The following is a 23,881-nucleotide window of genomic DNA, read 5'->3' as shown; positions in this document are numbered from 1 at the left end:
TCAGAGGAGTGAAGGTGGACTTCACAGTAGTGGGCGGCGGTAGTGAGCCCGCAAGTCCACGAGGAGGAAATAAAAGAAGAAGAAGAAGAAGTCAGTATCGCGCGATCTCATTGGCTCCTCTAGTGGGCCAATGAACGAGGCTCTTGTACCCACGTGCTCATGCCTCCATGTGAGTAGTTGTCGCCTGCTAGCAAGCTGCCGTCCACAGTAACATCATGGTGAGTTTAAACTTAATGGTGTGCTGATGAAATGTTACAGGTAATCGATGTGCGCGTGACGTCGCCATTCAATGAAAACATCCCGCTTGGGTTCCACACAGAACCGCGTTTAAAAACCTGGTTTATTTACATGAGCTATTTGTTAGCAGCATATTTCATAAAAGACGATCGATAAAGTGTTCCTTGGTTATGCAGTGCTTCACTTTCATGTGTCATTTAAGTCCAATTCACCAAGAAGCACAAAATAAACGTCAGCCTGAGAAGTGCTCGCGTATCATTTAGGAATCGGTGTCGTTGAGCATCTTTTAAAACCGTTTTCTCTGCGGTGTTTATAACATTTAACATGGTGACGCGGGTGTCGGATGGGTTTCACCTCTCACCGGGTAATATCATTTATTAAAATATCAAGATATGTGATAGTCCATTTCCCTCGGATTACATCGGCGTGTTAGGAGAACTTTGCCTGGTGGCCGCCCGCATCCAGTTCAAAACATTGGTGCTCACGTACCATGCTGTGAATGGATCGGGTCCAGCTTACATCCAGGACATGGTCAAACCCTACACCCCAACCCGCACTCTCCGCTCTTCATCTGCAAAACTACTCGTTCCTCCCTCACTGAGAGCAAAACACTCGACTAGGTCTCGACTCTTCGCTGTCCTTGCGCCGAAATGGTGGAACGAGCTCTCTGAAGACACCAGGACCGCAGAGAGCCTTCACATCTTCCGCCGCAAACTAAAGACACACCTCTTCAGACTCTACCTCGACTAAAGACTAACAAATTGTAGCACTTAAATTGTACTTGTAACGTCACTCATCGAAAGCAAATTGTAAATTGGCTTATTTGAGGAAATTGCACTTTCTTGTTTCTTGTTTTCCTGAGTTTGTGTCGTATGGTTGAATGCACTTATTGTACGTCGCTTTGGATAAAAGCGTCCGCTAAATGACATGTAATGTAATGTAACTGACGTCACCTGGTAAGTGGTTAAGTGGGAGAGTCTGTGAGGGCTTTAAATTGAGTAAATATGGCTGGGACAGTGCTGCTGCACGTGTCACGTCACCATGACAAAAAATATTATTTATCACTCTTTGAATTCGCTTCAATGACACAATTGAATATATTTGAAAAATGAATAAATATTGTCTTGATCTTTTTATCGTCAAAGTTGTAAATGTATGCATTTTAACATGGCCGGTTGATCACACATGTGCCGCACTGTTTGTTTACCTTTTTTTTTTACGTCTCCGTGCTTGTTATCCTTGTGTTTGACTTGTGGGCACAGTCAGCATCTTCTGCTGAAATGGGCTCAGATTGGGTGCCGGATCATTTGACAACGGCACAGAACCGATCGGGCCTGCGTCTCCCGGCTTGAGTTGACGTGGTTTGATGTTGCAGCTTCGTCGGGAGGCGAGACTGAGACGAGAGTACCTGTACCGGAAGGCCCAGGAAGACCGGCTGCGGACCATCGAGGACAAGAAACAGAAGCTGAAGGGCGCCCTTGAAGGTGGGACGGCGTGCTGCTGCGGTTTTGCCATCACCGGTTGGTCGGCAGCGTAAAGTGACCCCGGGTTTAACGCAAACCGTTTCTGCTTTTTCGCCGCCGTCTGCAGAAAATCGTCTCCTTCCAAGCGAGGTTCGCAAAGATGCTCTGGAGCTGCAGAAGCTGCTGGAGTTCGACGATGAGGGGGCCGAAGGTCGGTGGTGTTATTACTTATTGGGAACGGCGTCCTCTCTGCTCGCCCTCTTTGCATCCTGTGGATTTGTCGGCTCTTGTCTGCGCAGGTGTCAGCTCCCACATGGACGATGAGTACAAGTGGGCGGGAGTTGAAGACCCTAAAGTCATGGTCACCACATCCAGAGACCCCAGCTCCAGACTCCGAATGTTCTCCAAGGTCAGACCAGCATCTCTGCGACTCACTTAGGTTCAATGGCTCTGTGCGTTTTCAGAATAGTGTTTATGTTTTAAACCAAAAGGAGTTAAACGGTACCAGTTGGTTGCTGGCATGTCTGTAACCGGCCATGGTTCAACTTCTTTTCTTAAAGAAGTTGAACAACTTAAGTAATTTTATCATTCGTAAATGACAGACCTCTAGAATAAAGCGTTCCTCCATTCACTTCACATTTGTTTAATTTTATTTATTGATAGTTTGTTGAACATGTTGCATAATTATCTAGTCGATAAAATCATTTCAAACCAAGTGATGGACTAAACCCCAGCATGCAACCATTTTGTAAATCACTCCCTCACCTCTCGACCTGATTTTTCTCTCCTCCCCGGAGCAAAGAGGAATAAAACAAACACAATCTTGATGAATTTAGCAACGTAAAACTAAAATGTACTCGACCCGGCGAGTTCCTGCTGCTCATGAGCGGCTGCTGTGGGTCACAGGAGCTGAAGCTGATGTTCCCCGGAGCGCAGCGCATGAACAGAGGGAACCACGAGATCAACGGGCTGGTGAGGGCGTGCAAAGCCAACAACGTGACGGACCTCGTCATCGTGCACGAAACCCGAGGACGGCCAGGTACGCCTCGCTCTACCGCTCCTTTCTTGGGGGGGGGTTTATTGTCTCGTATTTCCACCTGGCTCTGAGCTCCGGTCGTATAGCGGTGATCACGCGTCCTAATAACAAGCCGTGTTCTTTATTGTAGTCCCAACTGATTATTCACATAAGAGAAAATCCATTTACCTTTCTTCTTTTTTTTCAATCATTCATTTGAGTTCCCGTTTTGCGTGCATGTCTTCAGATGGCCTGGTGGTGTGCCACTTGCCTTTTGGGCCCACGGCCTATTTCACGCTGTACAACGTGGTGATGAGGCACGACGTGCCCGACATCGGCACCATGTCGGAGGCCTTCCCCCACCTCATCTTCCACAACTTCTCCTCGCGCCTCGGCACCAGGGTGGGTGAACAACGGACGGCGCTTCGCGCACGTGTCGTTGATATTCTGCGTCGCCTTTTAAAAAAAACTATTTTTAGGTTTGGGGTGCAACTTATTGGTCTCTGTGCGCACGCAGGTTTCCAATATCCTCAAGTACCTTTTCCCGGTGCCGAAGGAGGACAGCAGGCGCGTGATCACATTCGCCAACCAGGAGGACTTCATCTCGTTCAGGTCGGTGTGACAAGACGTCCTCGGTGCAAATGTCATCAACATGTTGGCGTCTTTGAGCTGAACCGTAATGAGAGTAATGAATTGGGTTTTCTTTTTTCATTCACAGGCATCACACCTACAAGAAAACCGACCACAAGAACATCGAGATGACCGAAGTGGGACCCAGGTTTGAGATGAAACGTGAGTCAAGTAGGAAAAAGATGGGTGTGTTTGGGGGGGGGGGGGGGGTCTTACAATGTCCCTTTATCCTCAAAGGGGGCCTGACAGAAGGTTTGGGACCCTCTGGCCCATCGCAGCTCTGCTTCAGATACGTTTATGTATTCTAAATAACGGGTGCAAACTAGATGAGCCGGATAACCAGAGTACACGCTGGCTTTGCTCGGTGGTACGCGGGCCGCTGTTGGGAGGAAATGGTCATTTCAGGGCTTTTTATTGTCAGATTTCTCGTTTTTCTGCACACTTTTTCTTGGACCGCGTGTATAATATTAACTGGTGTGTTTCTGCTCAGTGTACATGATCAAGCTGGGCACCCTGGACAATGAGCGCACTGCGGACGTGGAGTGGCGGCACCACGCGTTCACACACACGGCCAAGAAGAGGAGGTTCCTCAGTGTGCAGTAGGCGCTGATGGAGACGAGAAGACGCTTTTTGGTGTGATGTGGAGTTTATGTCCTGATGATGTCCTGGGTTTTTGTCATTTGCCAACCAAATATAATAGAACTATAATTTGTTTTGTTTTTAAACTGCTTTAAATCCTTCATGAATGAAGTCTCTGGCTTTTTTTTTTTTTCATAAACTCATTGATCTAAGCACACTTCTGAGTGTAATAGAACCTGTATTTGAATAAAATGTGCGTAATGGTCTATGTTGACTGTCTCCCAGTCTTCATATTTATCCAAATCTGCACATATTTACTGTAAATTACGTCACGTTATGTTTTTGTTCGCTCCTGTGCTGCAAAAAAGTTTATATAAAAATGATAAACGAATCATGGAGCATGATCTTACAACAATTCACACGCAAATATTATGGAACTCTTCAAACAAAGCACAATTAAAGTTCTCTGTAACTCTGTCTTGTGACACATGAAGCACAAATACATGGAGAGTAATTTTGTAACTGAAAGAACCATAAAGTGCCTCTAATTCCTCCTCATTTCTTTAAAAACAAACCTGTTGCAAAACGCTAAATTGATAATTGTGAATGTCCTGAATCCATGCAAAGGGGGGCATTTAAAAAGAATACACACTTCACAATTGTCAGCTCTTTATTTAACCCAGATAATTTCACCAGACAGCAGTGGGTTCTTAGTGAACTGTGGAGACTGCAACGTACTGTAACACCTCACAGTGCACCTTCTCTAATCATTTAAAATGTGTCAGTTTTGGACTCCTTTCTGTAATTGAAGCCGTTCTTAGAATAAGCAAGAGAGGGCGGTAAAACATGTTAACTTTACTCCTCACTGGCGATACCCACATTTGTGCTCTCGAACGCCCCCTCACATAACTGGTGGGCGGGGCCACACACGTTCACTTCCTGGCCTCATTTGTTGCGGAAGTGAACCTGTGTGGCCCCGCCCACCAGGTAAATTAAAACAGGATGTATCACTCTGCCTCATTTTACGTGCAGTTAATCCTATTCGAGTCCGTCGGTTCATTTATGGGAGTTGTGAGAATCCAGCACAGGCTACACGTGAGGGTAAGCGCACTTGTGTCCGTTTGTGTCATTGAACTCTCTGTAAATTTAGTGTTTACATCTCAAACGGATGCACCTTTCTGCTATTTATACGCTTTCTCTGCCCGGTGGGACGTGACTGCCGGGCCCGTTTTAGCCGCCCGGTTTGACTCCTTCGTGGCAGAGACGATCTTCGGTGCCGGCATCCACAGCTCCTCCCGCGTCGCGTCGCTCGCTCGAACCAGACTTGACGCAGTTTTAAACGTGGATGACGTCTCTTAACGAAATTACCCGTTTGCGTCGCTGGGTATAGTCCAGTGCACAGAGGGGTTCTGTGCTGAAGGATTGTAAGGGATTTAAGAACATGGGCGTGTTCGTAAGCCGGCGGAACACAACTCCCCGTTTGCCAGTGACGAACTTTGCTCACGCTGCTCGGCGGTTATAAACATTTAGTTGATCTGATGTCGCAACCTTACAGGACAATCATTGACAGCGTAGTGGCACCTTACGTATAACTCCTTACATTAGGAGTTCCTCCTGTTAACGAGCCAGAGAAGACCGCAGGTGCGCCCTTCAAAATAAAAGTAAGTTTAAATGAACAATCCAAGCGTTACTATTTGGTTGAGTCATTTCATCTTATTTCACGTGTTTTTCACACGATGATCCCATGTGATCGTTGCAATATTTATCATTGAGAGTCTTACCTGTTCTTACCTTTCTGTGTCTGTCCTGATCATCAGCATGGACGTCAGAGTCTCTGTGAGCTGCGTCGTGTCCTACTGCCTGCTGGACGTGATGGTCACCACCGCCCTGTACGCCCACGGGTCACACCTGGGCGTATTCAAGCAGGACGCCCTGTCCTTCAACATCCTCCGGTCGGCGCTGGACCTCTGGGGGGCCGTGCTGGTCAGAGCCTCCCTCCTGCTGGGGGCCTCCGTGGGGGTCTCCTGCAACCGTCGGGACGGCCCGCGGAGGGTCACCAAGCTCTCCGCCCTCGTGGTCTTCATCTCCCTGCTCTTCATCACCTACGCCCTGGCCAAGCTGCTGATGCTGACGGAGCTGGGGCCTCTGACCCGCCGGCCCTGGACCCTGAGTCTGGCATGCTGGACTTGCGCCTCCTCCCTGGCTGTGGTGCTGCTCTGGAGACTCCTGGGGAAGGAGCCCAACACGAGTCCCGACCCAAGCAGCATCAGCAGGGGAGGAGACGAGAGCTGGAAGGACACTGAGCGGCTGTTGGGGGCAGCTGGTGAGGAGGAGCAGGAGGTGCGCTGTGAGAGGAGGAAGAGGAAGGAGGAGGAGGAGGAGGAGGGGAAGGAGGAGAGGAAGAAGGAGGGGACGAGCCAGGAGAAGTCGGGCTCTGGGGCGACACTGGGACGCCTGCTGACCTACTGCAGGAAGGACGGTGGACTGCTGTCCGTAGCCGTCCTCTTCCTCCTCATCTCGGCCGTCTGTGAGTGTCCTTGACGTAATACGGTGAACGCGTCCGATCAAAGGGGTTTCCCCGTCCGTTACTCAGGGTTGCAGCAGCCTCATGTGCCACAGCCCAGGTAATTACTGTGTAAGTCAGTGCAGGTTACACAACACTCAGCGCCTCGCTGGCTGGACGTCATGTCAAAGGACAAGCCGCGTTCCATGTCCCTTCGCCCTCGACGCGAATCCCTACAAGAGCACGTTGTGGTTCTTTTAACTTTTTATTATTATCTCTAGTCCGTCGTGTTGTTTTCATTGATGAATCAGTTGGTCATTGAAATATCGTGAAATAGAACAAAATGTGAAGGTAAGTGAGGCGACTTTTTTCCTCTTTAGAGGATTTGTTCTTCGTCACATGAAAACATAAAAAAGTGAGCATCGGATTAATTGTTAATCAAAACATTTCACACATTTTGTTTTGTCAATCGACGAATTGATTAAGTGACTTCTTGTTACAGCCTACAGCTCTTTGATTAAACATCCGAGGTCATGATGGTTCCAGTTGTCAAGAAGCATCTCGACTATTGATGACCCCTGTGTGTGTGTGTGTTTGTGCGGCCCCCCTCCCCCTCTTAACCTGCAGGCGAGGCCTTCATACCGTACTACTACGGCGCGGCAATAGACGGCATCGTGGTTCACAAGAGCATGGAGTACTTCGCTAAACCTGTGATCCTGCTCTCGGTGCTGGCCTTGGCCAGGTGAGTATCCAAAGACCGTTCCAGAAAATACTTCAACACTAAGTTTAATAGTGATATCGACATGGTGGTGGGCGACTGTGGGGGAGCACGGTCGTCCTCATCAATCAGAGGGCTGGCGGTCCGATCCCAGGCCCCTCCTGAGGCCGTGACCACGGTGTGTGAATGTGGCAGGTGGCACTGTGTGTTGTCGCTCCTGTCATCAGTGTAAGAATGGGTGTGAATGATGTCATGTAGTGTTAAGAGGTCGGAAGACTAGAAAAGTGCTGTACAAGTACAGACCATTTACCATATGACGCAAGTAACACACATTTGACAATAATCGCGTCAATAATCAGCGCTTCGTGCAAACAATCGTTTATTTTTTGCCCAGAATGGACAGCGCACCCTGGGCTCTATAAGGAGCCGGGTTTTTTTGCGTTGTTGTGTCTGCCACCGTGGTTCTCCGACGCGATCCGCACACAACCGGTTTGGTTGCAGTCTGCAGCCTCGCTGCTAGATGGCGCCAAATCCCACAAACTGGCCCTTTGTAAAATACTTTGACAGAGCGACACAGTTCTGGTCTCCACCTCCCTCCGCCTTTAGTTTCATTTGCACAAAAGAATGAGACAACTATTTCAATTGACAAGATGTTTAAGATGAATTTGGTTGATCGCATTATGATAATATGATAATACTATCACAGTAACACCCTCACTCTGGAATTCTTTTGGCCACAATAAACCTGATATTGGAACAGCCCAACTTTTGATGTTGAGCATTGTGTGCACTTAACGAAGTGCAAGAAGTTTAAAAACAAATTCCCTTAGACTCGTTGTTTATACTGTTTATAATATGCATTATATATAAATATATATTTATGTATTGCGAACTAGGATTTCACTGTTTTCTTTGTGGTAACAGTGATTGTAATTTCTTCGGCGTCGGCCAGCACACAGAGGCCAGAGGGCTCAGGAAAGAGAGCGTGACGTTACATAATGAACACAGTGTGCCTCACGAGCCCTCCCCCCCCCCCCCTCCAGTTCGCTTGCTATGGGCGTACGCGGAGGAGTCTTCACCCTGACGTTCGCCAAGTTGAACCTCCGACTCCGGGACCATCTTTTCAGAACGCTGATGAGGCAGGAAATTGCTTTCTTTGATGAAAACCACACAGGTGATGTAGGACCACTCTCGACTTCTCTGAGGGGGGGCGGGGCTTCTCCAACACAACGGCGCCCTCCTAACGCCGTTACCTGCCCCGCGTTGCCCCCGCAGGCGACATCATCTCGCGCCTGTCGGCGGACACCACGCAGGTGAGTGACCTCGTCTCGGTGAACATCAACATCTTCCTGCGGAGCGTCGTCAAGGGCGCCGGCTTCTCCATCTTCATGCTCGGGATTTCCTGGAAGCTCACGATGGTGGCCCTCATGGGCTTCCCCTTCATCGGCTTCGTCTCCAAGTTTTACGGCGACTACTACAAGGTGGAGGAGATTTCTGGAATGAAGTCAAACTCAAAGTTGTATCTGTGTCTTCATTTTCTCTCATTTGTTTTTGCTTCAGAAATTGACCAAAGAGGTGCAAACAGTCCTCGCCGAGGCCAACAAAGTGGCGGAGGAGACCATCTCGGCCATGAGGACGGTGCGAAGCTTCGCCAACGAGGACGGGGAGGCGGAGTCCTACTACGGCAAGCTCCTGGATATGTTCCAGCTGAACAAAAAGCAAGCCCTGGCCTACGCCGGCTACATGTGGTCCAGTTCGGTAGGCGTCGCCGCCCGCCCCCCCCCTCAGACAAAGACGCAGAAACACCCAATCTGTAAGGAAATGTTATTGGTCCGTTCACACCTGCAGGTCTCGTGTGTTTTTTTAATTCTTTCAGATCTCTGAGCTTGCCTTAGAGGTCGCTATCCTCTACTACGGCGGCCACCTTGTAGTAACCGGTCAGATGACCGGCGGGGCCTTGATCTCTTTTTTTATATACATGCTCGAAATGGGAGAATGTCTGGAGGTAGGTCATCCGTTTTTTTTTTTATTAATCTCCTTTCTGGGTACAAAGCCACCGATCTCCTTAACCGAAGGCACTCGTGCGGTTCCTCCCCCCCCCCCCCCCCCCCCCCGCAGAGCATCTCGTCGGTGTACACGGGCCTCATGCAGGGAGTCGGGGCCGCCGAGAAAGTCTTCGAGTACCTGGACAGGAAGCCCAAACAACCGGCCGAGGGCACGGAGGCTCCGGACACGTGCGCCGGCGTGGTCGAGTTCAGGGACATCACGTTCGCCTACCCGACGCGCCCCGACATCGATATTCTCAAGGTGCGACAAACCACTTCTTCAGTTTGGCCTGATCCCTCGGATCGGCGTTACGTGGTTTGGCGAAAAAAAGAGGGACATCTATTTGAAAAATGACCCGTTTCATCAATGTAAGCGGCTTATCTACTCCTCTCTGCATGGATGTCTTTGGCAGGGGTTGTCATTCACCATGCGGCCCGGGGAGGTCACCGCCCTCGTGGGACCTTCGGGCAGCGGGAAGAGCTCCTGTGTGAGTCTGCTGGAAAACTTCTACCTCCCCCAGAAAGGACAGGTGCTGCTGGACGGGACGCCTGTTCACGCCTACCGCCACGACTACCTCCACTCCAAGGTCTGTCTGCACCGGGCCACCATTCCAAAACGAATGAAAACACTTATAATCGGCCTCTCATTACCTCTCCGAACCAATCGGGGAGTCTTGCACACGTGAAATCTTTTGCCTGTTTCTGTGTCGCTGCAGATCGGGCTTGTGGGCCAAGAGCCGGTGCTGTTTGCCCGGACGGTGGAGCAGAACATCACGTACGGCCTGACCGGCGTCCCCGCGGAGGCTGTGCAGCAGGCCGCCACCGAGGCTAATGCTCACGATTTCATCACGGCGCTGCCCGCGGGCTACGAGACAGGTACTCGTTGACTAGAGAATGAAGTAAAAGCGAGTGCTCTGCTCTGACGGTGTGTGCGGGGGGGGCCATGATAGGATTTCTCACCAGAACCATCTGCATTTCGCCTCGAAAGAAAGACGTCTGCTGCAGCGCTTTTGTACATGCAGCCGAACGCGCTCTGTCCCCCGATTCTGTCGAGTGCAGCCAATGAGCAAGTGTATTAAATATTAGATTCTCTCTTTAGTTTCGAGTCCCAATCGCTGAAATTGCAGAAAAGGGCAATGCATAAACACAATGGGTGACGACAGGAGTACTACTTCCACTTCCTGTGTGCAGTCCATGGTTTGGATGCTGGTTAATGTGGTGGAGAGGTTGCTAGCAGGCCAGCTAGGTAACTAGTTTTAACCAGCCATGGTGTTAAGTGCACATTTTTCCCGAGACCTCTGTTGCTGTTGAGGCTTTCAGGGGTCTCAAGCGTCAATTAGGGTCAGAATTTGGCCCACTGCTGGCGATATTTAACCAAGTCAAACACTATTTACCATTTTGGATTAGAATTTAAACTATCGCTCTCATAAGGCCTCCCTGCACTTACCCGGTAAACATCTCAAATACGACTTGGCATTTAAAAACACGCTATTGGAAAAAGTGTTTCATGAAGGTGAGGTCATGCGGCTGAGATATCCCCCCCCCCAGGTGTCGGAGAGAAAGGCACCCAGTTGTCCGGGGGGCAGAAACAGCGCGTGGCCATCGCCAGAGCTCTCATCCGCAACCCTCGAGTTCTTATCCTGGACGAGGCGACCAGCGCCCTGGACGCGGAGAGCGAACACGCAGTAAGTTAAAAGGCCGCGCTGGCAAACTAAGAGCTTGTCTCGGGGGATGGGGGGCAGGGGGGGCTTTGCTAATCTCCGGCCTCCCTTTCGCTCGCAGGTGCAGTCGGCGCTGAACAACATCATGCAGGAGCACACGGTGTTGGTGGTCGCACACCGGCTCACCACGGTGGAGAGGGCGGACAACATCGTGGTGATCGACAAGGGCCGCGTGGCAGAGCAGGGGTCTCACGCTCAGCTGATGGCCGGCGGGGGGCTCTACTGCAAGCTGGTGCAGAGGCAGGTGCTGGGCATCGAGACGGGGGCCGAGGTCCTCAACCCGGTGGAGGGAGGCAGCCCAAAGCCAGGTGGCGGACGGCAGCGGGGAAGACGAAGCAGCAGCGGCAGCGAGCCGGAGTGCAATGTGCGCTACTGAGACGTCCGTGAGCGTTGCATAGGATGTTTTGGACACTGGGATTTCCGTGTATGAACATCCTTGTGTGCTCGAGGTCCCTCGAGACGAATTTACACAACGGAACACTCACAGCACTTGAAAAATACAAAGAAAGGGAAAATATATTTGAATGTATGAGCACACATCAGAGGGTTGGCATTGAAACTAGGGGACGAATAAATGTCCACAATCATGAACTGATATTTCAGCTATAATAATGTGCAATATGATTGCGTATTGTACTTTATAAGGTTGTTTGTTTTAAAACATCTACAATGCAGACTGATGAATTATTGTTTTATTTAAGTCTTCCTCAGGATTTGTTTTCCTATGACAAGAGTTTTACGGTGAAATGTGTGGAAATGCGTGGTTTTACTTCAAGAATGTTTAATTCTATAATGGGTAATCCAACAAGTGAGTGGTGTAATGTCTAAAGGGGGCCTTTGTTGAATTCAATTCACTACATTGATATACGATTGTCGGTCCCAGGGACGAATCAGTGACTCTAGCAATAAATAGATTGTCTAAATGACTAAATAAAAGCTCTATGGAAATAAACTGCATAGTAGCCTTTATGGAAACAACCATGTTGAAAAACTATGCTGCATTCATAGTCGCCTCGTAAATCCTACTGACTCAGATACCGTCCGATGTGACGGAAAAACGGAAGCTGAAACATTTCATTTTGAGGGGTTGATTTTTTTTTTTAGCATCATACAAGATAATAGCTTCCGTTGTGGCCTTATTGATCGTGGGGCTTCAAAACTATTTGACAGCAACCATGACAACTTTTACCACGTCACATTGCAGTGTATTTGTATTATGAAGTAGGTGTGAGGCAATTACTTCAATTTACAGATATTTACAAGATACAGATATACCGATAGCCTATTTATTATCTTAAAATATGATTTAAATAAGTAAAACAAGTTTTCTCATATTTATTTGGCAATGTAATTGTGTGTGTAATTGTAGTGTGTTTTCTTTGGCCACTGACACCCGTCGTTGGGTTTACCGGTCAACGCGATTTATCCGACAGCCCCTGAAGGCAGCACGGGCCTGACACTACTTCCTGTAGAAGAAGCTCAGTCAGCTGTCACAATCCGAGGAGCGAGACGAGGGCTCACAGGCCGAGAGACGCGCACACGCCAAAATGTCCAGTTTCAACAGCAAGTTTGACGCTTACTCGATGACTCAACTCAACGAATTTCTAGAGGACGACGAAAAACTCTCCAAAATGGTCCAGGAGATGGACGAGGTATGTCGAGCTAACGTTCGTACTTCCAGCGGTCGCCGCTGACTCCTTCTCGGTCACTGTGTGTTTTTCTCTCCAACCCTTTGTTGTGTTTTCTCCACGTCTCCTTCGGTGCGATAATGGCTGCTCCCCATCCGTGTCACTAATGCGGTGTCCGCCGGACTTAATAGTTCTGCAAACCGAACCGAGGCACCGCTCGTTAACCTTGGGGGGGGGCGAACCGGGGCGAGCGAGCATTGTCTCAAGTTTAACGCGCGCGAGCGAACCCGCTCCGGCCGAAGCTCATATTAACGGACCGGATTTTTTTTTAGACAAATCCCGAGTTTGTCTCTGTGAACATCGAAAGTGAAACAACCTGCGTAGTTTCCCCGCACTTTTGGGGACAGGTCGCCACAACTAAAGTCCACGCGATGACCGGCCGCGTTGTTGCGCGACCGCGCCGGTTCCACCGATACCCAACACAAACACCGCCTCGCGCCCGTGACTCAGCTCCACGGACCCGGAACAATCGGCCGTTCTTCCACCATTACGACACCGCTTCTTCAACGCCGGGTCTCGTATTGTTGAACATAGCTGTGTCCGGTTCACCGGATCGCCTTTGTACTCCACGAATGTGTCCAAACGTGTCAGGTGGCGAAAGGGACACGAATGGACACTTTCAGAGTCGCTCAGTCCCAAACGGGCCTTTTGGAGCTCGTGTGTTTTCATTTTGTGGCCCGGATCCAACAGCACAAGGACAACTTGCCAGTGCAGGTGTACCTGCTTTTTTTGCAATCTTATCACAAGTCGAATGATAAGCTCCAGTTTTTCCACAGAACAAGCTGTAATTCTTAAACCACAATCACCATATCAAGAGGTCGTGCTGACACAACACCCCCCCTCCCCTTTTCTCTTTTCAAACACAGGAGTTGTGCTAATGATGAATTCCCAGGCGGGTGATTTATTTCGCCCGGCCGATCCCCAGAGTTCGGGAAATTCTTCCCACCGTGAAGCGAACGCTTCCGTCACCTCCTCCTCCTCTTTCTTTTCACACCCGTAATCAGTAATCGGAAACATTGTCGCAGGACTCGTTGCCCGTCGTCATGGCGCTGAGCGTTTCCCTCGTGGCGCTCTCGTTTCAACAGACCTGTGGCCGAATGCTCGAACGCGAGAAATTTTTGCTTTTGGGGTTCTTTTGCCTCACATAAAGCACATAGGTAACACAAACAGGCAGAGTGTGATGCCCTGAGCTGGGTCTTGTTGTGTTACCGCCTCAGTTTATTTTTATTTTTTTATCCACACCCCTTGTGGCCACCTGTCCCCAGTGGTTTTGTTCCTGTTTTCCCCACTTCCCCGTAGCCTCTTACAGCAGGAGGACACTGAGTGAAGTCAGCGCTTCAGGAGGGATGCAACCAGACAAGTGATGACACGTCTGAGCCCAAGGTTTGGGGATAGTCATCTCGCTGCGCCGCGCATGGAACAAAAGGCGGCGTCGGGTGGAACCCGAGAGCGCTGAGAACTCTGCACCTGGGGTACGTGGACGCGTACCCGTCCCGCCAGAGGTGTGTGGGCGCGCGCTGCCCGCTGGAGGCAGTAATCTGCTTGATTAGCCGTGAAGCGCTGACTAAAAGCCGCACGTGCCCGCCTCTTTTTTGAATAATGTAAAGCGTTTTCCGTCGGGAATTTGTTTGTATTCAGCGCACCCTGTTTGTCTGAACTAGAGCGTGTTGTACCTTTGGAAAGTACAGCATCGGGGTTTTTTCTTCTTCTGTTTTTTGGGTACCAGCAGGCCTGTTTTTCTGGCGTAGTGGCCACTGCGCTGAAAGCCGGCATGTTCTCGACCTGCAGGGGACCCAGTGCACCCAGTGAAGTCATGTTTATGACTTCATTTAAAACGCTTTCCCCTTTACGTCTCCTTTCAAAGCGAGTTGCCATTAAGCCGAGGATGGTCGCTCTCATTTGGCTTCATGTCTTTAGGGGGGTAATCCGGGGGTTACATCGGGCAGCTCGCTGCCATTGGAGTCGCTGTTTTGATGGAGGGTAAATTGAAAACAAGTGCATTTCTAGTAACTAATTGTCGGATTGCACTTAGTGGAATAGTTTTGACTTGGGCCGATGTAGACATTACAATATATCAGCTTAGTTATTTATTTCAACATACAAACCAAAAAACACTCTATGATCCAAGTTCGCAGATTGAAAGAATCTTCGGTACGAGTGGCTGAGTACTTGTCTTTTCTTTTTCATTCCGCCAATAAATCAGCAATTGGCCCGTATTTGGCTGTCAGATTTGAACGCATGGCCCAGACCCAATGCCAATACGACCGTCCTCTAATAGTTCTATTCAATACTTTCTGGGTAGACAATGTGACGGTTTTGGCCGACAAGTCGAGTCTCCACAGAGCATCGCCATTCTCGTTTCTAGGTCGGCGTTCCTCGAGCCAAAGCTTGGTTTCCAACTCATCCAGTTTCACACTTGCGTAACGACGTCCTGTGAGGTCGTCATGTCGCTTTTACTCGCGGAATTGCTGAAGATAAATGTGCTTCTAATTTTAGAGGCCTACTACTACTAAAACAGCAGCAAGTCCGTTTGTGGTTGGCCTGCTCTCTAAATCCAAGTCCGTGGTCTCTCCAAACAAGCTCCTAACCTACATTCCCTCCCCTTTACGGAGCGAATGGAGTCCCCCCCCCACACACACACACACACACACACACACACACACACACACACACACACACACACACAACGTGCTCACAGGCCTGCAGTTAAGGATGCTATTTAAAGGTCTGCTTCTCCAGCGGGCCGCGGACAATAAGTGAATCGGGCTTTTTAGAAAAAGGAGGAGTCACTTCGGGATAAGAAAAGTCCAGTGGTATAAACGGGCTCATTTAGCCGCGTTTCCTGCATGGACTGTGTCCTTTTCCGTCCGTCTATTTTGAGGGTGTTCCTGCGTGTTCTCGCTGACCAATCCTGGTTATATTTGCACATTATAGCGTGTTGGTTGTTTGCCGTGTGAAATGAGTCATTGAGAAGTAGCGGGAGACATTTGTTTCCTTTTTTTCCCCCTCAAGCAAAAGTGCTGCAAATTGTCAGCATCCAGCGTATTTCTATCTATTTGTGGCTGTTTTGCTATATATGTGTAGACTGGATCCCGGACCAGAGTCAAGGATTGGATCCGTTCTTAATGACGTTTTCTTTTCAGCTGACACCACTCATTGTTGACCATATAGATACTCTCATTGTTTGATTACAGCTGCAGGCCTTTTGTTGCCAAAATCATTTCAACTACCCTAAAACTCATGTTTACTGCGGGAATAATCAGGACAGAAGTAGAAGCGTTGTCTCGGACGACTACAGATCAGCAGTCGCCCCCGTTGGTCAGTACAGAGGATACAGGTTGGAGAGTTACGCATCGGCTTCGCTCTCAAACTCCGCCTAATGGTAAATAATACAAAGGTCACCTTTTGGTTCTGATAAAACAAAATGTAAAGATGTCGTCCTGCCAACCGGCAATTCTACCCTTCCAAAGATGAATCGATCAATGGAGAATGGGACAAGTCTGGATGAAATACAGCCATCATTAATTCTTATTGGATACACTTGGTGTTATCCTGCCATGACCAGTCACATGGTCTGTGTTGGAAAGGGTTGCTTGGTTGGTAACACAGCCTTCCCCCCCCCCCCCCCCCCGTACTTTACGTTACTTAACCTTAAAAAATTCACATTGCTGAAATGAAACCATAAACCGTTGTAAAATACATTTTTGGCGTCTTCGAGAGAGGCTGCTGGTTCTGAATAGCTCCGTCACACATTTGTCCTCACCTTTTCTCTTCCTAAAAATATGGGAAGAGGCTCGTGGGAGCGGTGTGGAGAAGAAACTGGCAGGTTAAGTGCAATGATTCATATTTATCATTCTCCACAACTACTCTTTCATTTCGAAGACGTTCACAGTAGCATCGATCTCATCTTATTTGACGCAGGAAATAAAAAGGTCCTGCTAGCTGTGGAAACTCACCTGGTTCCTTTTCCCTTGTGCTTGACTTTGTCGTGTCCTCGTAGATGCAGGAGGTGCAGCAGAGCAAGGCGACGACGCTGGTCGGCAACAGAACCCTGGCGGAGCAGAACCTGGCCCTGCAGCCCAGACTGGATCACAAGAAGGAGGAGCTCACCAAGCGCTACAACGCCCTCCAGGAGGACTTTGAGTCCTACCAGCTCCACAAATCCACCCTAGGTACAGCAGCAGGGCAGCCGTCGCGTGAAAGGGAGACCAAGCGGCGGTTATTGATTCGATCCTCTCAGCTACTTGAATTCTGATGAATTTCAGAACTCTTTTCCATAAAGTCATTGGAAAACCGATACATAGACAAAATGCTTCAAACAGAAATCTACATCGTAAGACATTTGGCTTCTGGCCTTTAAGACATGTTTAAACCGGATCGATATTACAGAAGCTTTCTGGCTACCGTGCTGGTGGCTTGTTACCGGTGCTGTACGCGTATGTAAATACATATGTACACACACAAGCAAGCACAAAGAGGACGTGCGACCAAAATGAAAGTGTGAAAACTTCATAAACTGGTGGTAACTAGCTGTATTCTTGGACCATTTTATTGCCTTTGTAGAAGCCCTGTTACTGAAGCGTCTGAAAACACAGCATCCATCTCAAAGCATTTTGCCATATTGGTGTTATTCTGGTAGTTTCTCAAAGGACCAACTTGGCCACATCTCATCTCCCATTTATTCAAGTATGTTTACAGATCAGCGTCTCAATCGGAGAAGGGACCAGAACTCTAATTACGGCTATTTAGATAATTGGATAGTGACAGCTGACGAGGGTTCCTGTCTAACGGCTGTGCGGCCACAACAACAGAGTCGTCCCCATAGGACGCTTTGTTCTCCTGCACGCACGCACACGCACTGGAGAGACCTGTTGTGCGGGTTTGCTGGTGTTTCTCCATCAGACGCCGTAGCTTCCCCTTTTTTTCTTCTTTTCTGCAATTTGAACTCATTGTTTTCTGCGGTTGAGCTGGTTCCAGATCTGATTTGTGCTGCAACTTCTCATAAGCGACTTACAGGAATATATATATGAACCCTTAAGGCGCACTTTCACAGTACCTCCTAGGGTGTGAAGAAGAGGGCGGGACCATGCTTGTGACCTTGGTGACGCATGCGCCGGTTGCTAAGCAGCCGGCTCAAAATAGCATGCCCACGATTCCGCCATGCTAATAAAAGTTTAGACTTTGCTTTCTTCCCTCTTCTAAAGATGTCGGCATGTTTACTAGAGGTCTGCTGCCCTACCAGCGTAAAAGTAAATATTCAATTTTCCCTCATAGTTAAGTATTTATCAAACCACTAGATCTAACCGTCCCGTTCAGGTTTGTGGGGAGGAGATGGGGGCGTGTCCTATTTAGATTTTATTTGTCACAACTGGTGTACTTCAAAAACCGGCTTCAGTCGGGTAAAGTTTGATTGTCTGAGTATAGAAAATAAGTGGCGCTACCTGGATCTTCATCTTAGGGAGCACCAGCGTTTCCTTTCGACAAATGTAGGTTAGTCGCTGGAGGAATGTGAGGCCTCTGCCGTACTGCTCGCTGTCCATTGGACTCCGGAGGCCGGGGGTGGCAGGGGCAGCCCCGTCACCTCCACCACCTAGCAGCCCCGGGCCACAGTGGGTCCTTTGTGCTGCCAGGCGGGCTGCAGCCCCGGACGGACGGAGAGAGACCCGATGTGGAGCCACTTACTAAATGTCTGTCTCATGATCGCCAGACGTTGTGTTGTGTGCCCCCGGCGGGGCTCTGTGCTCCGCCAGAGAATCGCAGCTTTGTGCGGAGGAGGGCTGCTCAGTCCGCCTCGGTGCATCTTGGAACGTTTTTCCACTCAATCCAAAATCTGGCATATCGCCACGATATTTTGGCATCTCCCGCTTCCACTTTTTCTTTTTCTTTTTTAACAGTGAAAATGTCATTTTTGACAAATCTCTTTGAATTCCCCCAAAACCATTTTTCTCTGCCCAGTCAAGGGCGGAAGTTCCACAAAAGGATTATACAACTATTTGTCCCTCGCGTCATTCTGCTGACGCGTGAAACAAGAAGAGTGGCCGAGCTGATAATCATTAGCTCTTAGCCGATCATTGTTTCTCTTGATGTGATGTCTTTTGTGGAAGTGAGGATCTCGTCCTTATAAAGGCTGAGAAGACCAGCACTCAAAGGGCAAACCGTAGCCAGTTGGACCAGCTTGTTGCATAATTCAAGCATTTAGCTTTTTATGTAAACCGCTGAGCGGTTGGCGTTTGGGCAAAGGTTTAGTTGTTTTTGTTACTTTTACCAGAGAGAAGCCCTACAGGAAACCCCCCAATACTCCTTGTGTAGTGCAGATCTCTTGTGTTTATGTTGAGGCTGTCTTAAAATCCCCCTGCCAGCTGGGGGTCCTCACCACAGCTTATTTGTGTACTCTGAAGCAATTACCACACTTTAAGAAAGTGGGGTAGTAGCTCAGCCTTTTGCTAATATATGACTTTCATATTTTCCCTTTAGGGACTTATTAGAAATTTAAATTAAAGCTACCACAAGGAATTTTCATTTGTTGTTGATTCTGGCGGTTCTTGTGGACAGGAATGGTAATGTGACCAAACACCAGAGTACTTTTTTTTTTTAATTTAATGCACACAGTGGCAGTGATGACGAGAAGAATAACCACGTAGGAGTATCCAATCTTCTCCTGCAGGTCTTATAGAGCAATCAGTATTACATTTTACTGCTTCATAATAAAAGCCTTTACATACCAGAGGACTTTTAATGTGAGAAATACAGGGCATGATATGTGTTTACAGCCGCTCTTTTGAATGCTAGCCTTAGCTGCAGACACACACCTTCAACCAGGCAGCCCTGTCGAGATGCAAATCCTGGCTATGGTCCCATAGAGTGAAGTCGATGTTGGGACCGCATGTCCGGGTTGGACTGCCGGCTTTATTCTTTATTCCAATAACGAAGGTCCACTATATTCTCGTGTCTAGGCTCGGCGGAATGATGGCGAGATGATAATTCTCCACCCATTGCCGTTTTTGGTTGTGTGTGTGTGTAATCGCTGCCCTGGTTGGTGTTGACTTTCAGTACAACTTCGAATCCAAAACCAAACAGACCCCGTCCTTAAAGACGTCGAGGCGTTTCTCTGTTGACTCTGTGGGCCTTTGCAGGTTCACAGCAAACAGGGCGGCGTAGCGGCTGCTTGGATGAGTCAGTCACAGGACCGAGACTGTCCGGTTTCACTTATCCGGCCTCAGCTTGGTTGCAACAGGCGTATTATTTAAATTAATTTTATCATCATCCACTTCATTTCAATTACGTGGAGGGTTTATTGTGGGGGAGGGGCAGGGCCGGCTTGCCCCCGCAAAATATTTTATTAACTGAGCCGTTAAGTTAATCCAGATGGCATCTGTGCCGGGAGCAGAGTGTAAACAGTACGCCGGTCTTCTTGTGACTCTGCGCTGTTGAAAAAGCACGAGATGAATGTTCTATTGTTGTTGCCGCTCGGTTTCACAGGCGGAAAGGAGCCTCCGTCACAAGAGGTATATCTAAACCCAGCCAAATAACCCTGTTCATGGTGTTCATGCATAACCACTATCCGGTTTTATGTTACTTACCAACGAAATAACTCATTTGTACACAATAAAAATGATGACACTGAAAAGGGTGCACCCTTCTAATATGGCTGGATTAGCCTGGAAAAAAGTTATCCTCATGGCACAAACGTTTCAGGCTTCAACTGTAGCCGTTGTGTCCTCGTCTGGTTCCACATTTGTTCCACGTGTGTCCGTCAGGAAAATGACATCTCGACATCTTTTTATTGAACAGATCACAAGTCTGGAAACATCTCCCTGGACATCTTGCTGGCCCTGCTGCAGGCGGAGGGGGCCAAAATAGAGGAAGAGACGGAGGTAAGCGCTGCAGCCCTCGGCGACTGATGTCTGTAGCACGCGCACGCGCACGCGCACGCGCACGCGCACGCGCACGCGCACGCGCACACACACACACACACACACACACACACACACACACACACACACACACACACACACACACACACACACACACACACACACGTCTTCCAAAAGGCTTGAGTGATAAAACCACATCTGCAGAATAACTGTTGGAGGTCCCACATTTCCTGCCTCCACCTGTCGGCGAAGGCCCATTAGGGCGATTCTAGGTTTTTATAAAATGAACTCTATTGGGGGAAGTACTCTTCCTATTTTCTGAGATGCTAAAATCAGGAATTTTGAAGAAAACCCAACAGGAGCACTGCGGCGGAGTAACAGGATCTTAGTTACGACATTTTCTCCTTATTTTTCAAAACGGTTCAAGGTTCCTCACAGTACCGTACGGCAACTCTTCATTTGAGAGGCCTTGTGGAACTATTGTATTTCTTTATTGTTTGACTGTTTCACCTCCCCATATATCTTCAGTTATTAATCTTCTGATAAGTCAAGTCACTTCTTGTCAGAAGCGCGTGTCATTTATTGACGTTTTAAATGCCGAAGTTCAACTGTTCCCAGCTTGAATCTCGCCTCAGATCCACATTGCACATGTCTAGAGCTGATTCAGCTTTATTTCTTTTAATTTTTCTCTCACTAATACATCTCTTCACCGCTGCCCACAGAACATGGCTGAGTCGTTCCTGGATGGCGACATGACCCTGGAGTCCTTTGTCGACGGATACCAGAGCAACAGGAAGCTGGCCCACTTGAGACGGGTGAAGATCGAGAAGCTGCAGGAGATGGTGCTGAACGGCCACCGGCTCCCCCAGGCGTCCGTCCCCAACTCCCGATCTCAGGATGTGTCGGCGGGAAGACTCCCCTCCGCCTCCTCCTTCCTCAGCGAGGCCGACGGCTCATCCCCCGTGGCCCAGCCCAGGAGGAAACCCCCACTCCCGCCGTCGCAGCCGGCGCCGGTTCTAAATCCCATTCCTGCTGCCACTGCCCCCCAGCCTCCCCAAGCCTTGTACACGGTGTCGCCGTACCCACCGATCCCTCCCAGGACTGGCCAGGTCTTCCCCAACGTCCCCACCGGCTACCCAAACCACTTCCTGTCCCAGTACCCGCCCGCTGTGCCTCAGCGGGCCCCGCCCCGCATGGCCCCGCAGCCCGGCTTCATCATGCAGTAGGTAAACAAAGGCAACTGCCGCTGCAAGAGGAGTGTGCGTCGCAGACTATCCACTACCAGAACTCCACGAGAACAATATATATATCTTTTTTTTTTTTTTTTTTTTTTTTTCTACAACTGCGGCCTCTCTTGGAATACGGCCAATTGGAAGGCGAGAGGGCGGACCCCGCGTCGGCAGGCCGGGTCGTGTTCGGCTAATCCGATAATCTGTGTGGATCCGCTATCACCTCTCGCTCCTGTTAACACTCCCAACAAAGAAACGGACAACGAATACAAGAAGGTGCGGGATCGGTCCGGGCGCAGGCTGTCTGAGCTGGGACCACTCTGTCCCCTGCTGGTGCTCACCCATCTCTCCACACCCCCTTGTTTTAAAAGGGTTCGATTAGTGATTTCCATCCATGCATACCTACTCACAGGTAATTCAAATGCAAGCAAAGAGACCCTAATTACTGTGCAGTAATCCCAAAACGCATTCAGGTGAAAGCTGCATCACAGGCTGTGACTTTAATATTTAAAATTCACATGGTACGTGGAGATATTCGGGTGCCGGTGTCTGTTTTACCATATACTACTAACGATTAACTGGTGTATAGAAAGGAAAGGCTGTGGTTGGCACGTCTCCTCTCTGACATGCAGACGCTTCCTCTAGAAAGAGAAAGGCCGGAGCTGCCCAGGCCCAAGATGGCCGACTGACCGGCTCGTCTCGGTGGCGGAAGTTTAAAAAAAGGGAGTCGACTGAGAGGATGACCTTTTGTGACAAATGACGTCGTTGCCTGAAATGAAGGATTTTTTTGTATAGCCATACAGTACACTGGTTTGTTTTTCTGTAGGTTCCCGTTGTAATGAAACGCCCTTTTTTTGATACAATGACCGTTGTCTTAAATCATCCTCAATCGAGATCTGAAATCACTGCAAACATTCTTGTGAGTTTCACACTTGCGCACCAAAGACTCTGTGTTCAACAGTTATCTTGTTTTTTTTATTATGCAAGTGAAACATGTTGTGAACTAGTGCAGCATCGTCCCCGTCGAGCTCAAACACAGTTTTGTAAACACGCAAGGGACATTTCTCTTCTCGAGGAACTTGCGAGGTCAACCAGGCTTTGGGAGGAACCATTTTACTTTATTTTCTCTGGTGTGATCAAAAAAACAAAAACACACAACCGTCAAGCAACACACATTTTGTTTCTTGGTTTATCTCCTCCCAGCCGGTGTCGCTGTGCACTGATGAAGAGCCACGAGTGCCTACACTTGAAGTGACGTCGATGGCGTCCGGCTGACTAACCCTGCAGTCTTTCTCTATGATCAGCTGTTGGGGTTAGCACGACCCCCCCACCCCACACTCCTCCCTCCCACCCGAGCTGTTGGTCCTCTCCTCCTGCTGCTGACTTCCATTTCCGCCAGATGGTCGGAAGCCAGCTGACTGGTGGCTGTCGGGATTTCGCTTTCCCAACTAGAAGCAGAGAAGCAGCGACGCCAACCGCCCCTACCCCGCATGTCTTGTCGCTGTTTTTTTTTGTGTTTTTTTTAATTGCGGGAATAAAGGGCCCTGAAATGTGTCGTGTCACGTCTCAAAGCAGAGAATCGGACCGCAGGACAAACGAAGCACACCAGAAGAACAGATGTCTGAAGCTAAAAACATCAAGATTGCGATTTCTTTTGATTAAAAAAAAACTAACTATGGATAATTGTGTGCATGGCCTTTGCTCTTTGTTTTAGTCCAGTCTGATTCTTTTATAGTTTTTTCTTTAGCTGTTGAGCTGCTCCCTGTGTTCAAACTGCTCCTCTCTCCATGGTTCTATATGTGGTTGGTAATGTTTTTAGTGTAATATTGTAGTATTTACTTCAGATGAATGTTTCAGTGGAATTTAATGCTATTTTCCAGTTCAATAAATCTCAGATTTTTGTATCTGCTTTGATCTAGTTGCCTCATTGTTACACATCTGACTTTTCGGTTTCCCAGTTTGCTCATTGATGTGGCTCCTAAGGAGAAGTTGCGGTTTGTTCACGAAGCAACAAGTTGTTGTTTTTTAGTTTGTAATGAAGCGAGACCGCCATCTAGTGTTCCAGCAACACTAGTGGAAAAACTTTAAAAATCCACTTCAATGTTTCAAGGATATCTAAATACTTCTACTCTGTATATGATCTCTACTATTGAATCACAGCTATATTACGGTATTATGT

The 23,881-nt window shown here is 48.6% G+C and overlaps 3 protein-coding genes across 3 annotated transcripts; all 3 read left to right on the top strand.

Annotated features, from left to right (window-relative positions):
• Positions 1 to 91: 91 nt before the first annotated feature.
• imp4 (IMP U3 small nucleolar ribonucleoprotein 4) lies at positions 92 to 4,192 on the top strand. The gene is made up of 9 exons (XM_040196052.2): positions 92 to 218; positions 1,613 to 1,721; positions 1,828 to 1,911; positions 2,000 to 2,109; positions 2,607 to 2,739; positions 2,963 to 3,117; positions 3,233 to 3,327; positions 3,434 to 3,507; positions 3,836 to 4,192. Exons 1-9 carry the CDS (start codon positions 216 to 218, stop codon positions 3,946 to 3,948), a joined length of 876 nt encoding a protein of 291 aa, XP_040051986.1. The 5' UTR covers positions 92 to 215; the 3' UTR covers positions 3,949 to 4,192.
• A 759-nt stretch (positions 4,193 to 4,951) lies between these two features.
• abcb9 (ATP-binding cassette, sub-family B (MDR/TAP), member 9) lies at positions 4,952 to 11,863 on the top strand. The gene is made up of 12 exons (XM_078087060.1): positions 4,952 to 5,585; positions 5,742 to 6,451; positions 7,055 to 7,169; positions 8,189 to 8,319; positions 8,421 to 8,626; positions 8,706 to 8,903; positions 9,022 to 9,150; positions 9,264 to 9,452; positions 9,604 to 9,777; positions 9,907 to 10,066; positions 10,739 to 10,875; positions 10,973 to 11,863. The coding sequence occupies exons 2-12, from the start codon at positions 5,743 to 5,745 to the stop codon at positions 11,285 to 11,287; spliced, it is 2,463 nt and encodes an 820-aa protein (XP_077943186.1). The 5' UTR covers positions 4,952 to 5,585; position 5,742; the 3' UTR covers positions 11,288 to 11,863.
• Positions 11,864 to 12,310: 447 nt separating this feature from the next.
• vps37ba (VPS37B subunit of ESCRT-I a) lies at positions 12,311 to 23,611 on the top strand. Its single transcript, XM_040196053.2, has 4 exons — positions 12,311 to 12,563; positions 16,600 to 16,771; positions 20,391 to 20,473; positions 21,196 to 23,611. The coding sequence occupies exons 1-4, from the start codon at positions 12,459 to 12,461 to the stop codon at positions 21,697 to 21,699; spliced, it is 864 nt and encodes a 287-aa protein (XP_040051987.1). The 5' UTR covers positions 12,311 to 12,458; the 3' UTR covers positions 21,700 to 23,611.
• The last annotated feature ends 270 nt before the right edge of the window (positions 23,612 to 23,881 follow it).

This window comes from Gasterosteus aculeatus, chromosome 13 (genome assembly GCF_964276395.1).
Source record: "Gasterosteus aculeatus chromosome 13, fGasAcu3.hap1.1, whole genome shotgun sequence".
In the NCBI taxonomy this organism is placed as follows: domain Eukaryota; kingdom Metazoa; phylum Chordata; class Actinopteri; order Perciformes; family Gasterosteidae; genus Gasterosteus; species Gasterosteus aculeatus.
The sequence above is the reverse complement of the archived record's forward strand: the minus strand, read 5'-3'. Positions and strand labels throughout refer to the sequence as shown.

What these genes read in the sequence shown, in the direction of transcription:
- abcb9 (XM_078087060.1), top strand. Translation starts at nt 5,743, where the DNA reads ATGGACGTCAGAGTCTCTGTGAGCTGCGTCGTGTCCTACTGCCTGCTG. An exon ending in TCGGTGCTGGCCTTGGCCAG is followed by an intron (nt 7,170 to 8,188) that starts GTGAGTATCCAA and finishes CCCCCCCTCCAG; the next exon opens with TTCGCTTGCTATGGGCGTAC. An exon ending in CTTTGATGAAAACCACACAG is followed by an intron (nt 8,320 to 8,420) that starts GTGATGTAGGAC and finishes TTGCCCCCGCAG; the next exon opens with GCGACATCATCTCGCGCCTG.
- imp4 (XM_040196052.2), top strand. An exon ending in GACTCCGAATGTTCTCCAAG is followed by an intron (nt 2,110 to 2,606) that starts GTCAGACCAGCA and finishes TGTGGGTCACAG; the next exon opens with GAGCTGAAGCTGATGTTCCC. An exon ending in CGAAACCCGAGGACGGCCAG is followed by an intron (nt 2,740 to 2,962) that starts GTACGCCTCGCT and finishes GCATGTCTTCAG; the next exon opens with ATGGCCTGGTGGTGTGCCAC.
- vps37ba (XM_040196053.2), top strand. Translation starts at nt 12,459, where the DNA reads ATGTCCAGTTTCAACAGCAAGTTTGACGCTTACTCGATGACTCAACTC. An exon ending in TGGTCCAGGAGATGGACGAG is followed by an intron (nt 12,564 to 16,599) that starts GTATGTCGAGCT and finishes GTGTCCTCGTAG; the next exon opens with ATGCAGGAGGTGCAGCAGAG. An exon ending in AAATAGAGGAAGAGACGGAG is followed by an intron (nt 20,474 to 21,195) that starts GTAAGCGCTGCA and finishes CGCTGCCCACAG; the next exon opens with AACATGGCTGAGTCGTTCCT.